The sequence below is a fragment of the Colobus angolensis genome, unplaced genomic scaffold (assembly GCF_000951035.1).
Source record: "Colobus angolensis palliatus isolate OR3802 unplaced genomic scaffold, Cang.pa_1.0 Scaffold102, whole genome shotgun sequence".
NCBI lineage: Eukaryota > Metazoa > Chordata > Mammalia > Primates > Cercopithecidae > Colobus > Colobus angolensis.
The window spans coordinates 6850871-6866110 of NW_012111142.1; the positions used below are offsets into that span (position 1 = coordinate 6850871).

The window sequence follows — 15240 nt, forward strand, 5'->3', positions numbered from 1 at the left end:
GGCGGGCGGGACGTGGCCTGGATCCCGGCCCTGCTCCGCCGCCGCTGCGACTCCCAACGCCACCAACGTCAGAGTTGCAGTTTCTTTAGCTGTCAAATGCAGACAAGTACTACCCATCTCGCCTTTGGAGTGAGCAGCATGTATGTACGGTACCTGGCACCTAATAAATGCTCAATGTATGGTCCCTACATGGTATCATTGTGATTGCTGTCGTTGTTGTTACCCTGGGCTGGGCAGCCCACCTTGTGAAATAATGAGCTTCCATTGCTGAGACTGTTCAGGCACAAGTTGAATGAGTTGGGGGGACAAAAAGAAATAAGTTAGAAGAGGAAGGGACCCAAATTTGGCATCCCTCAATACTGATCTGGTGACTCCAGAATCACCTGGGAAGCTCAAACAGCACCTCAGACCAGGGATGGAAATCCCGGAAGGCAAGCTCATCTGCAAATACAGCTTCACGTGTAAACCACTGATCTAGGCCAATAGTCCCTGCACTTTTCATCTTCGAAGACCCTTCTGTGATTCCCTCCTGCCCCACTGACTGCACAGTGTAAAGTATGTTGTTGACCAAACCAGATTTAACTCACACTTAATTTACTCTCTAAATAAATTATTAATCAAAGCCCCAGAGTTCATTAAACAACTATTGAGTACCCACTATGTGCCAAGCACTGTGCTGGACACTGGTGGTCTGGTGGAGAAGATGGACAAGGGCCCTGTCCTCATGCACTTGCCAGTCTGAGGAGGGAAAGAAGAAAATGAACAAGAATTCCAATACACTGAAGCCAAGAGAATCCAGCTAAGCCGAAGACACCCAATAGTCCTACAATGAGCAGATATGGGTATGTCAAAAGCAAAAGCAAATAGAAGCCCGGCACGGTGGCTCACACCCATAATCCCAACACTTTGGGAGGCCAAGGCAGGCAGATCGTTTAAGTCCATGAATTCAAGACTAGCCTGGCTAACATGGTGAAAGCCCATCTCTACTAAAAATACAAAAATTAGCTGAGCGTGGTGGTGCACACCTGTAATCTCAGCTACCCAGGTGACTGAGGCGCAAGAATCACTTGGACCCGGGAGCAGAGGTTGCGAGCTGAGATCAGGCCACTGCACTCCAGCCTGGGCGGCAGAGTAAGACTGTCTCAAAAAACAAAAAAGGAACTGTATAATTCCCCTGAGAAAGGTGGGTGTAACCCTCAGCACACAAGCACACATGCATATACCACAGTATTATTATTTTCACGGATCCCAAAAGGTCCAGGTCCTAGATGGAGAACATGAAAGGCCTCCTGAAGAAAGTGGCCTAAAGCTGGCATACAGGAAGACCCCATAGGTCGGATTCCCGCCTATGTGACCAGTCACACTGCCTGCCTCACCTGTGAGGAACTACTAGCAGCTGCCCCCAAACACTCCGAGTAGAGTGGCTAGAGTATGGGCTCTGAAGCTAGGCTGCCCAGGGCTGAATTCTAGCTCTATTCCTTACTAGCTGTATGAACAAAGGCAAGGTGCCTGTTCTCTATGCGCCTATGTTTCCTCTTCTATAAAGTGGTCTGAATAATAACTACTTCACAGAATTGACATGGGAATTAGAGAGATGGCACTTAAAACAGGTGGTAGGCACTCCATATGTGACCTGTTAAACTGTATCTTTTTTTTTTTCACCTTTGATGCTCTCTCTCCCTGGAGTAACCCCTTTCCCCCTTTCTCTGCTTGGAGGGCATATTAGCCCAATGTCCCTTCCTTTCCAGAGGCCTCCTTGCTTTACTTCATCAAGTAATTTGATGCTTTTCCTCTGTGTTCTTGTGGCTCCTTTTAGACACCTCTTACAGCACCTGTCATATTGCAGTCATTTATCTTATTGTTGTGTAGGTGTTTGCCCTCTTCACTGGATTATGAATTCTTAAAAAGCAAGGGCCAGATTTTATATATCTTTTCATCTCTAGGGACAAGACAGTCCCCAGAGTAAGCAGTTGACATGATCTGGTGAATTAATGAATAGATGGACGATGATGGATAGACGAGAGAAGTGACTTGCCCAGGATCACAGAGCTTAAATCCAGGGTCTCTGTTTAATTTATGTTGGGAAAATTACTCTTCTGAGCCTCTGGTTTCCCATCTGGAAAACAGATTTGGTAATAATGGCTCCTACATCTTGGCGTTGGGAGGGTTCAACAAAGTACACATAGGGAAGTATTCAAGAATATAAGCTCTAGAGTCAGATTGTATGGGTTCAAGTCCCAGCTCCACCACTTATGAGCTGTGTGATCTTTGACAAATTCTTAACCTTGCTATGCCTAGAGGAGGCAGAGCACATTAATGAGCTGTTCAGAAAATTAAAAGAGATACTCTCTCTCTGTGAAGTCCCCAGTGCCTGGCTCAGAGTAGGTATTCAGTAAGTAAATATTGGTTTCCTTCCCTGAACCCCCATCTTCTCCAGACCTGTGTGGTTTGGACTCTGAATACCCAAACCAGCTGTTTAAATGCCATGTTTTGTTCCTAGTGACTAATGTCCCTTAAGCCAAGGTTGGAAAGGCAACTCCAGAACTGAGCTTACACTTGGGTACTGAGTTAGATGAGGGGTATGTGGCTGAGTGGTTTATTTAATTAATAAGGAAACTTTTGAAAGGAGGCAGTTTAAAATCAACAAACATGTCAAAAAATTGAAAGCAAGAGCTATCCCACAATTTTATATGTGGATTTCATATGTCATTGGAATATTCCTTTATATAAAGCTATGAATAACAGGATCATCCAAACCCAAAATAATGTTTTACAAACCATAACAGCAGTGATCAGAATTGGTTTTGCAGCAAATTAGCCAGTTAATCAGTGTACGACATTATAACAATTCTTGAATTTCCTTCTACTCTATCACAATATATTCTAATTAACTATTCAAAATTCTCCAATGGTCACATGTCAATTACTAAGCCAAAAAGTATGGAAGAAAAAGGGAAAGATCTTTCTATGTTGGATCTAGTTTCCCATCACATGCCCACCTGGATCTCCCCAAACTTCCTTCTTACTGTGGAGTTTGGAAGAGGCTGAAATGTGGGTACCCAGGACCCTGGAAGCCGGGGGTGTCCGTGGCTCAGCCAGCAAGTATTTGGCAGTTCAGTTCAAAGAGAAAGTCTGAGAGGGTAGGGGCCTCAGTGAGACCAAAGGGATGAGATGCACAGAGAGGGAGGGAGAAGGGCAGGAATCTTGTTAGCAAAACCAGCTGCCTGCCAAGTAGGGTGTGTGTCTGAATTTCTGAAGAAAAAGAGAGGATCATAGCTGTTAGTTTTAATTTCAGTGCTTTAAAAGTTGGGTAAAAAGGGGAATTGTGCGTGTATATAATACTCCACTCTCCATTTCCCAAATAAACCCTATCTGCATCTTCCATCTGAATCTTTCTTAACCTAAACCTTGCTTATCAATACCTTGAGGCTTGTTGAAACCCTGTTCTAAGAACTCCTTCCTGTTCTCTTCCGTTTGGGAACAAATCTCTACCTTCTTCTCTTACGTGCCTGTGGTACTTTGTGTCTCCATTTTAAGACTGCTCACAGACTTATTTAATTATATGCCAGCCAACTTCCTTCATTCTTTTCCCCACGTATGTTCCTCTTTTTAAATAGCTTTATGGAGATATAATTGACATACAATAAACTGTATTTAAGGTGTACAATTAGATATGTGCAGACATGAGAAACTTTCAGCACCGATAGTAAGAATGTCTACCACCCTAAAAGGTTCCTTGTGCTTCTTTGAATCCTTTCCTTCTACCTCACTTCCCCAAACAACCATGGATCTGCTTTCTGTCACTGTAGATCAGCTTGCATTTTCTGGAGTTTTCTATAAATGGAATTATACAATATGTACTCTTCTTTGATTGGCTTCTTTCACTGTGCACAATTCTGTTGAGATTCATCCCTTCAACCTTCCCTCTTCATTGGATTGTGGACTTCGCCAGGCAGGAATGATGGCTCGCCCAGGGCATGGAGCTCAGTGATGGGCACAACGCAAGACCCATGGAGGAGGAGGAGGTGGTGTGATGGGCAGCTCTGGATTTGGTAGGAGAATATATGTGGCTTTCAGGTTGGACTCAGTCACGTGTAGCTGTGTAGCCAGCAGTCAGTCAGTTACAGTCGCAGCCTCAGCTTCCTCATCTGTACATTGAGGGTGAATAAACTCCCTTCTCTCTGGAGGGTTCTGTGAGACTCCACTGAGCCAGGAGATAAAGTGCTCTGTAAACTGTGAAAGGTCAGTCCTGGGCAAAGGATTAGGCCTGGATCAAGCCAGCAGCACACTGGGAATGCCCCAGATCCCAGGGCTAGTCAAAGACAGCCTTGTCATCCAGGGAAGCCATGTGGACTTGAGATTCCTTGTAGAAATAGCCAATAAGGACTATGCCTGGTGGACTTTAATCCTGGCCCAGTCACCAAAATGTCAAGGTTTCTTTCCCCTTGACCCTCCCCCCTTTCTCTGTGTGGGCTGCGTTTATTTAGGAGGTCTCTCTCCCTCCAGAGAGCCACACATGACCGGAGGATTCCTCCTTTGGCCTGGAGCCGGCTGATAAGGGCAGTCCATCTGCTGGGGGCTCCCAGGACCAGCAGGAACAGGAATGAAGCCGGTGGAAGGGAGCAGGGGAGACTGCCAGGCCTGGCTGCAGCTTCCTCTGGCTAGAACTGAGGAGAAGGGGGAGAAGGAGAGAAGGAAATATTTGTCTCATATTTAAAGTCAACTTGACCCATAAAATCACACCAAACTTGGGGAGGCTGCCTATCTCCTCTGATGGACTACGTTTCTTATATGGTATTGCTTAATAAAGAGAAGTGTGGTGAACTGAAAGAGCCCGGAGATGGAGATTCAAGGCCTAGCACAGTCACTAATTTCCTGTGTGAGCTTGCCAAAGCTGCTTTTCCTCTCCAGGCTTTACTTAATTAGAACCATTAACTGAATACCTACTGTGTATTCAACACAACACTACATTCTCCATATGCTTTTATAAAGGTAATCTTCAAAGCTATCCTGAGAAGTGAATATTCTTCCACTCATTTTACAGTTGATGAAGGTGAAGTAACATGTTCAAGGTCACCTAGGAAACAGTCAAATTATGAACTTAGCGCTGTCTGGCAACAGAATCCACATTTTTTTTTTTTTTTTAAGAACTTAAGGACAGCAATTCTCAAGGAATTAGCTTAATAATAAATTATTTGGCTGGGGGCGGGGTGTCTCACATCTGTAATCCCAGCACTTTGGGAGGCGGAGGCGGGTAGATTAACTGAGGTCAGGAGTTTGAGACCAGCCTGGCCAACATGGTGAAACTCCATCTCTACTAAAAATACAAAAATTAGCAGGGCGTGGTGGTGCTGGCCTGTATTCCCAGCTACTTGGGAGGCTGAGACATGAGAATCGCTTGAACCTGGGAGGCAGAGATTGCAGCGAGCTGAAATGGCACCACTGCACTCCAGCCTGCTAAAAAAGCGAGACTCTATCTCAAAAAGTATATATATATATAAATAAAATACTACTACTACTACTACTAATAATAATAGCAAATTATTTCTTGCTCATACTCTGTGGAAAGAAGGTTCTGTGACCAACTTCATATGGGGAATGCTGCATACAGCATATCCCTGTCATGAAGAACCACAATTTCATTTTCATGTCTTAGAAGGTTCTGAAAAACCTTGGAGTAAAGGGATTTAACTCCCTCATTTAACCAAAACTTTCTCATATTAAATTTATCATCAACCTTTTTACCTCTGTAAACCTATTCATATTCCAAAGAACAGGTGCTCCTCAGAGCACTGTCTGGGAATCGTGGCTGAATCAGAGTTGGAGGGATTGCAGAGTTTATCCATCTAGCTATCAGAATTTCACTAACGATGCTTTTTTAAACACCTGCAGTGATGAAAGGCTCACTACCTAGTGAGAGAGCTTACTCCGTTGTTGCACAAATATAGCTGTTAGAATAGCACTGCCCAGGAGAAGAATACTGAAAGCCATATGTGTGATTCTAAATTTTCTAGGACCTACAGAATAAAAGAAAAAAGGAACAAAATTAATTTTAATCATGTATACTAATCAGCCCAGTAGACCTAAAATTACCATTTTAACCAGTCCTCAAAAGAATATTAATTTGATATTATACTTTCTTTTTAAATTAGGTCTCAGTGCTTAGTAGCCACATTTGGCTAGTGTCTAGCAAAACAGATAGTACAAGGTTAGAAGATTCTTCTTCAGGTGGTGCTAAGCTCTTCTTACCTGTGCCTCTCTTCCAAAGTCTTCGTGTTTAAGGCATGAATACATGGCCTCACAGGCAGCCACCAATCCCGAGGATGAGTTCTGCTTGGCTGTGTCTTCATACATCCTCCCTCAAGAGTCCCTCATCATGGAGCTCAGCCCTCTGGCAGTGATCTGCTAAGGTCTGTCTTACCCTGGAAAAGGGCTTTCCAAACTTTAAAGTGCTGCATGAACAAAAGGCCTCATTCCCCTAACTCCTAGTGAAGCAGGCTTAGAGTCCCACAGGACTTTTCATGCTTTCATCACACTGTTACTTTATATTGAACCTGTAAGCAGTGGCCAACACATTGTCCAGCCCCAGCAACTCCTTTCTGCTCCGTGGGCCTCAGTGTCCCCATCTGTCAAATAACAGATTTGAGCTTTCATGATTCAGACACTTTTAGTCTTTTGTTATCCACACTTATCTCTTTCCCTACTTACTACATTTCTTATTAAACCAAGTCTTCTGTCAGTATTTAGGAAATAGTTTTAATATACCATCATAATAAGCATTTCTTGGATGTTTGTCATGTGTCAGGCACTGTGCTAAGAGCCTTATAGATAGCATCTCATTTAAGCCTCTCCATACCCAAGTGAATTAAACACTATTATCCCCTTTCACAATTGTGGAAACTGAGGCATCAAGCAATTGAGTCATAGATCACATGCCTAATGAGGAGAACAGCTGAAAATTACAACCCAGCATCTTCTCATGGCTCCCTGATCCTAGGCTGTGAATCAGGACCTGTCCTCGGACCTGAGCTCAACCCAGGTCTCAGATTACAGAAAAGAGAACAAGGGTCCAGGGAAGTTTTTCTTGTAGTTGTTGTTTGTTGTTTTGTTTTGTGTTTTGTTTTGGTTTGGTTTTTAGCCTTTTGTTGTTGTTGCTGAAACCCATGGAGCATCCTCCTTTCTGTTTTGCAGAGGAAGGAAATACAATTATACTTTCCTTGCTAAGGAAATCCAACCCTCCACCAGGCAGCTTTCTTCCCATCCCCTTGACCTTTTAGGAAAAAGGTGAGGCCCCTGGGAAGGCTCTGGGGGAGACCAGAGGAGCTCCGTGTGCCCTGTCTAGGGCAGGGGTATTTTTAGAGCTGGCTGCACACTGTTTACAAGGAAGTCAGTCCCTTGAGCGTGCCCTCGCCCTACAGGGAAACACTGGCCGCCAGCCCCACCCGCTGGCCCAGGCTCCTGCTGGCCCTCCCTTCCTCCCTCCCTCCCAGCTGTTCCTTTCTTATCGTCTCTATCAGCACGTGGGCTCTATCAGCATGTGGGTGTGCTGTCATTACCACCCTGAGAGCACAACTGAACAAAACTGTAGCCCAGGGCACTGGAAACCTCTTGGAGAAGGCCAGGTGTGACCAGGTACTGGGGAAAAAATAAGAAGCTGCTGTCAGTTGAGAAGATGGCCCTGGCAACTGGCAATCAACTGAAAATCCTGCAAACGAGTGTTTCTCCTGTGAAGAAGCTGTGGAACCTCATTGTCCGGGACCTCCTGAAAGTGAAGCCCTGATAACTGGAGAGGGTGGCTTGGGGGAATGAAGAGGCCACAGGCCTGGGCCAGGAGCTCAATTCTGCCTCCAACTCTTACCACAGGCCAGTTGCTCTCAATTGTGACAAGTCAGTTACCCTTCAGAGTCTCTCTTTCTGCTGCTGTAAACCGAGGAGGGCTTGAGTGGTAAGGTCTGTCTAATCAATGACTGAACGTCTCAGGCTCCTCAATGATGAAATGAGAGTACTTAGGCCTGCCTCATGGGGCTGGTGGTAGATCTTCAATAGGGTGGTGGTGTTAAGCCCCTGGCACATGGTGGGCAGGCAATACACACGGCCACGAAGGATACTTTCCTTATCTTTAGCACTTCACAGTGTCTAGCACAAAGTAAGCACCCAGCAAAAGATGCTTTTCTTTATTCTTGTAGCTCAGAGTTCTTTCACTTCTAAGACTATACAAAAGCTCTCTCCAACTATGCACTTTTTATAATTAAGTATTTATTCCTTCTCCCCTAGCCCTGTGCCCATCCCACTGTGATTCAGGAGTCTCACAGAAGACACTGGAAAGCCTTTCTCTGAGTCATAGTCGGTATCTTCTAGAAAAGGCTGTCCATCTTCACCCCAAGCCCATTGGCTCCTGAAACACGACATCCAGACCCAGTGCAGCTGGACCTGGCCCAGGTAAGCCAGGCTTCCCCAGGTCCAACCCCAAGCTTGCAGGGTTGGATAGGAAGCTGGACCCAGGCAGCCCCACCCTGCCCAAGCTTCCCCGGATGTGAGTATAGAGATTACAAGGCCTCCAGCCTCCTCAGAGGAAGTATCCTTCTTCCTCTGCCCTGTGGGCAGACTGGACTTCTCTAGCAGCTGCAAGATATTGCAAGATTGTTATTTGAGGTGGATAAACTCTCACCAAGTATTCTCCTCCTCACTGCCTCCTCCATCTGCCCCTCCAGTTTCCCTCTTCCCTTCCCAGTCCTTTTTCCTTCCTCCTCCTTCACTCCTCCTTCTCCTCCTCTTCCTCATCCACATTTCTTTCCTCCTCTTCTTCCCTGTAGCTGTGCTTTTGACCCAAGTGACAGCCTGCTTATATTCCTAAGGGGAGAGTCCCAGCCGAAGGGAGAGGGATTGGCTCCTCTCTGTGGCTTCATGCCTCCCCTCTCAGTCCTTCCACAAAGGTGTTCTGGTGGCCTCCGGGGTATGTGCCAGGCACTGGGCCAGAACCTAAAGGGCATAGCCAGGGGCTTGCATAGAGCTAGTTAGCCTGCTGGCCTGGGCCAGGCAAGCACACTTTGTTGGTTGGGTTGCATATTAAAAAAGTGTCACTTCTGGCCACCTTCTTTACTGTCTCAGGGTCTTGCATGCGCACTGTTTCTAGAATCATTTTGCTGTGTCTTCAACAACTATCGTAACAACAGATTACCTTAACTTTAACTAGCAGGTGCCACTTTGGGAGAATGTTTTTTTGTTTTTTGTTTTTTTTCTTTTAGAGACGAAGTTTCACTCTTGTTGCCCAGGCTGGAGTGCAGTGGCACCATCTCGGCTCACTGCAACCTCCACCTCCCAGGTTCAAGCAATTCCTCTGTCTCAGCCTCCCAAGTAGCTGGAATTACAGGCACCCACCACCACGCCAGGCTAATTTTTTGTATTTTTAGTAGAGACGGGGTTTCACTATGTTGGCCAGGCTGGTCTTGAACTCCTGACCTTATGATCTGCCTGCCTAGGCCTCCCAAAGTACTGGGATTACAGGTGTGAGAGAATATGTTTTAGAAAAGAGATGCCTCCTGTTTCTCTCTATCTCCTGCCCACCAGGGCAGCACTTTTTTTTCTTTCTTTTTTTTTGTTGCTGCTGTTTTTTTTTTTTTTTTTTCTTTTGGAGATGGAGTCTCACTCTGTCACCCAGGCTGGAGTGCAGTGGCACTATCTCGGCTCACTGTAAGTTCTGCCTCCCAGGTTCACGCCATTCTCCTGCCTCAGCCTCCCAAGTAGCTGGGACTACAGGCATCCACCACCACGCCTGGCTAATTTTTTTTTTTTTTGTATTTTTAGTGGAGACGGGGTTTCACTGTTTTAGCCAGGATGGTCTCGATCTCCTGACCTCGTGATCCACCCGCCTCGGCCTCCCAAAGTGCTGGGATTACGCGTGAGCCACCGTGCCCGGCCCGTTGTTCTCTTTTTGAGACGGAGTTTCACTCTGTCACCCAGGCTGGAGCACAGTGGCGTGATCTCGGCTCACTGCAACCTTTACCTCCCAGGTTCAAGTGATTCTCCTGCCTCAGCCTCCCGAATAGCTGGGATTACAGCTGTCTGCCACCACACCCAGCTATTTTTTATATTTTTAGTAGAAACACGGTTTCACCATGTTGGCCAGGTTGGTCTCGAACTCCTGACCACAGGTGATCCACCCATCTCGGCCTCCCAAAGTGCTGGGATTACAGGTGTAAGCCACTGCCCCCGGCCAGAAAGCAGCACATTTAATGGCACAAGTGGTCAAATGAGTAACAGGGCCAGCCAGCTAACATAGGTGGCTTGAGTGTGGAGTACTGGCAAGGAAGGATGTCAGGAGAGGAGGCTGGAGACCCACCATGGGCCAAATCATGCCAGCAGCCACCACTGGAAGCCATTGCCCCTCTCATTCCATTCTGCAGCAGGAACTGCCTCTAGGAAGACATGGAGGCTGGGCTAGAGAATGGAGAGAAAAGCAGCAGGAAGACCTGGAGGAAAACAGTGACAATTCTTCTGATCCCATCAAGCCTCTTTAATTCCAAATCTTTTCTTCTAAGCCACCGCTGACTTTACAAATCTCAAGGGTCCTAAGAGGCATGTGTTCATTCCCAAGCCTATACTTCTATACTCACTTTCTGTGCCTTGCTGCCTGGGTGACCTTAGATAAGTCCTTTAGCCACTCTGGATATATTTTCTTTATCTGTAATCAGAAAGAAGGTGTGTGTGTGTGTGTGTGTATGTGTGTGTGTGTGTGCATGAGAACACACACAAAAACACACACACAACCACCAAAGGGTGGTTACAAAGCTTTAATAAATAAGACAATGTTACAAGGAAAGCACAAGCAGTTCTTTTTCTGCTCGCCTTCAGCTGCTATTCCCATTCTACGAGGGGAAATCCTCACCCGGAAAACCTTGTTCACACTGGCACAGGTCCCAGGGCGTGAGCCCCTGTGGAGGCTGGGTCTCTCCCTTTCCATTTCCCTTGTTGACTTCCAGCACGACTGTTGTTAGCTCGCAGATGGACAGGCAGTGCTCCATGACTTGCCAGCTGCCAGGCTGATTCCGCTTTGGTTCTCTAGGAGAACAAGCCTGATATTAAGGATGCAAAGGGGGCCAGGGCGCCTCTGCTCAAGGCGGGAATCTCGGGTGTCTACACATAGTCAGACAAGGGCTTATGTTTAGGCTGCGGCTTCGAGATAACCTGCCACCTCCAGAAAGCCTCCCAGGAAGACAGAAGTTGGTGAGGTGACCTGGGAGTTAGGAAAGAAGAAGCAACAGGGGAGAGGGAATCCCAGGAAGAAAGATGGAGCTTTGCAAAGGCACAGAGGTGTGAATGAGCAGGACAGGATTGCAGTTCATGGCCACTACTCGCCTGAACACAGCTTCCCTGTTAATCAGTCGCATTTTTGCTTTGATCATTTCTTCCCCACAACTGCCCCAACCCCATCAACTGCCAAGTTCCGTGCAGATTCTACCATCTTGTAGATCTCTAGTATCCATTTCCTCTTCTCTACCCCGATGGCCATTGTCTGGGACACATAGCTCTTCTGGTCTAGACTAATTAGGACAGTTTTCTAACCAATCTCCTTGCCTCTAGTTTCTCCCACCTTCCAATCCATTCACCTCATGTTGCCAAAATAATCTTCTGACTGTTCCTTTTCTGCTTAAGTCCTTCAAGGACACCCCATCACCTCTGGGACCAATTCTGTAGCTTAGGACTCAGAGCCTCCATATTCTGATCCCATTGTCTTCCTTTCCTGCCTAATTTCCCAACAAAACCTACACAAACCCTGAGTTATTGCCACACTAACTATCAGTTCCCCCAAATGAGACATACAGTTTAATGCTGTCTGTTGCTCTTCCCTTTACCTGGAATTCCCTCCACCCCTATCTTTTTGGCTAACTCCTACTCCTTCTTCAGAACCCAGCTAAGGAAGCACCTCTTCTAGAAAGGTTTTTCTGACCCCTCCTCTGTGCTCTCAGAGCCTGAGAGCACATATATCTCTAGCATCGAGGTTCTTAGGGCTAGAATTCACGAGCTTTGTGCATTTGTATGGGGGAAGAAATGTTCACTAACTTGTACCTAAAATTAATTTAACATTTCCTTCAATTACAAATGTAGGCTCAAATCACAGTGATATCAATAGTTCCTGTAATTTATTACTAATAGAAATCATAGTTATTTTCATATCACTTTACAGTTGTTACAGATTATCTAAAAATTTTATCTATGATTATCAATATTTTGAAAATAAAATAGTTACTAGATCTATGTAGATCTGGTTACTCAGTATACAAATATGAAACCACATACATTATTACCAATTTATTTTTTTCTGTATTTTGTTAACTTTTGAAAAATAATTGCTTTCTTTGCCATTGTATGTTCTTAATTTTATGCATTTTTAAATGTTATTCTGAGAAGAGGCCCAAGGGCACAACCAAACTGTCCAAGGGCTTCCTAGCATGAATGATGACACCTTGTCTGGCAGAATCCTCTTAAATCCCCACTGTAACTTTTGGTTTATCTTGTCCTCCTCTGTCAATACAGTGTGTGCATCTTGAAAGAAGGGGGCCCTCTTTTTACATGAAAGACTTAATGCAGTGCATGGCACCTGGCATATTCCTAGAAATGTTTTTTGAAATAAATACATGCAGACAAAAAGGAAGAAAAGAAAGGGAGGAGGAAGGGAAATATAGAGAAAATTTGATCTTCAAAGGCCGTCTGCTCTTCCCTCTGCCTTGGACACTCTACTCCCAGTTGTGACTAGCTGTCCTGCCTCCTCTATGCCTCCGTAACTCTACTCTACTCTGTGACTCTATGCGACTCTACTCTACTCTGTGACTCTATTCTACTCTACTCCACTCTGTGACTAGCTATCCTGCCTCCTCTATGCCTCTGCTCTAATGTAATCTTCTCAGGGGAACCATTCATAGCACTGTATTTAAAATTACAGTTCCACTCCATGGTCATACTCTGTCCGCCTTCCCTGCTCTGTCTTCTTAACACTTAGCACCATCAGATACACCATGTGTTTCTGACTTTTGACTTATTAACTCCTTGCCTCTCCTCACTAATGTAAGCTTCATGAGGCAGGGACCTTTATCACATTCATTCATGTCTGTATCCCTAGTACCTGAAATAGCACTCAACAGATAATAAGCATTAAGTAACTTGAACGAGTCAATGGAAGCCAGCAAGTGGTGAAGGCCCATCAGTTAGCATGAACCCCATTCTGTTGGGAGAGGTTGAGGGCTGCCAGGGTCGGTGGCAGAGCCAACTGGCTATGGGTGAATGGTGGGAAGAAGTTGGGTTGTTTGGATTGGGCATGGATGGAAGGACCTGGCACCGTGGCTGGGAAGTTGGACCCTATGGGGTGCCTGTTTTCAGTGGAGAAATGACAGAGTCCCAGGAAGGCCAATCTGACCCTAGGAGAAGGACTGGAGAGCAGTATGGAGGCTCATAGGGAAACATCGCATCTCAAGGCCATTGCTGTTGGATCAACAGCCTGGATTTGGGAAACTCCTGCCACCCTATTTTCCTCAGTGTCTGGGAAAGCCCAAACCTATTCCCTTGTGAGGCCTGACAGCTCCGAGAGCTCGGAAAGATTCAGGAACCATAATGAGTATGCCCCCGGATTCCTCCCAGCTCTGTGTGCAAACCGCTGCCACAGAACTTACTCATGAGGTGGTGGTGTTCCTTCCTCCACCAGGCAGCAAGCTCTCTGATGACAGCACTACCTCACAGTCTTCACTCGTTGATAGTACAAGGCCAGGCTTGACACATAGTACGTTTTCAGAGACCATTTATTGATGGAAAAATTGTGATTAGAAAATCACAGATGTGGCCAGGCACGGTGGCTCATGCCTGTAATCCCAGCACTTTGGGAGGCCAAGGTGGGCGGATCATGAGGTCAGGAGATAGAGACTATCCTGGCTAATACAGTGAAACCCCGTCCCTACTAAAAATACAAAACCTTAGCCGGGCGTGGTGGCAGGTGCCTGTAGTCCCAGCTACTTGGGAGGCTGAGGCAGGAGAATGGTGTGAACCCGGGAGGTGGAGCTTGCAGTGAGCTGAGATTGTGCCATTGCACTCCAGCCTGGACAACAGAGTGAGACTCCATCTCAAAAAAAAAAAAAAAAAAAGAAAAGAAAAGAAAAAAGAACAGAAAATCACAGATGTGATAGTGATCATTCGTTTGAATCATGGGGAGAGTAATGAACTTTGAGCTCCTACTGTAACCAGGTATTGTGCTGGCTACCTGAGCCACAGAGCTGAATCAAATGGGGCCTCTCATCTCCAGGAGCTTGTGGCAGAGGATGAGCTCAACATACAAACGTGTAATAACAACACAATGTGCCAAGGATTGAGGGACCACACTCAGGAAACCCACCCCCCACCCAGTCCTCTGGTACTTACCAACCTAAGTTACAGTATTATTTAATTACTTGTACTCCATCTTCCCATAAGAATATTAGCAACAAGAAAAGCTTTGTCTTGTTCACTGCTCTCCTCCTAGCACATAGTAGATGCTCACTTAGGAAGTCTCAGCGGGGCACTCGTGTAGGTTTGATAAATATCTGTGAATACGTGCATGGCCTGAGGAAGCACAGAGAGTTGTGGGAGCCTAGCTCAGTCCAGGGATGGGAGCCACAGAAAACTTCCAGCAAGAAGAGGCCTTAGCCAGGAACACGGCGTTCCAAAACTCACACCCTTCAGCATTCCCCATTTAATGACCTCTTCAAAACTCAGTGAGGTCACACCCATTTTATGAATGAAGAAACAAATCTCAGAGACAGGAAGAAGCTTGGTAAAGGCCTCTCAGCTGACAGAGCAGGGCCCACATCTCCCGCCGAAAGTCTATGCCTTCTCCACACTGTTCTGCCTCCTGCCAACACATAACGAGGACTCCCTGTGGCAAAGGATGACTTGCTGTCCATGCAGCTTCCGAGGAGGTGAGAGACCATTCCCACGGAATGGAGGGGGCTGGGTCCAGAGACAGATCATCATCTCCAACATCAGCAGTTAAAGGAATGCACTTTCCCAGAAGCTCTACACAAGTTCACTCACTCTTCATAATCACCCGGTACTGGAGGTTAAATTATCGTTCCCAATTTACAAATGAGCAAACTGAGGTACTGTTAGGTAACTTTCTTAGATCACACTGGTGGTAAGGAAAATGTCTGGGGTTCAAACCCACACAGTTGATCTCAGAGGCTACACTTTTAACCATTTTGTCTCCTGCCTCAATAGAAC

General features: G+C 46.0%; 1 protein-coding gene across 2 annotated transcripts in view; it reads right to left on the minus strand.

The window, feature by feature from the left end:
- Positions 1-3995: 3995 nt before the first annotated feature.
- Positions 3996-15240, minus strand: part of LOC105511193 — a 115332-nt gene continuing 104087 nt past the window's right edge. Inside the window, exons 2-4 of one of the 2 annotated variants that reach the window (XR_001001686.1) lie at positions 10886-11058; positions 7897-8025; positions 3996-4667 (exon numbers count right to left, since the gene is read on the minus strand). Coding sequence is in view for 1 of the 2 variants with exons in the window: in XM_011941313.1 (XP_011796703.1) it covers positions 4480-4667; positions 10886-11021 (324 nt within the window). In the remaining variant the exon portion in view is untranslated. The remainder of the gene's footprint in view (positions 4668-7896; positions 8026-10885; positions 11059-15240) is intronic. The other variant, XM_011941313.1, reaches the window with a different exon arrangement.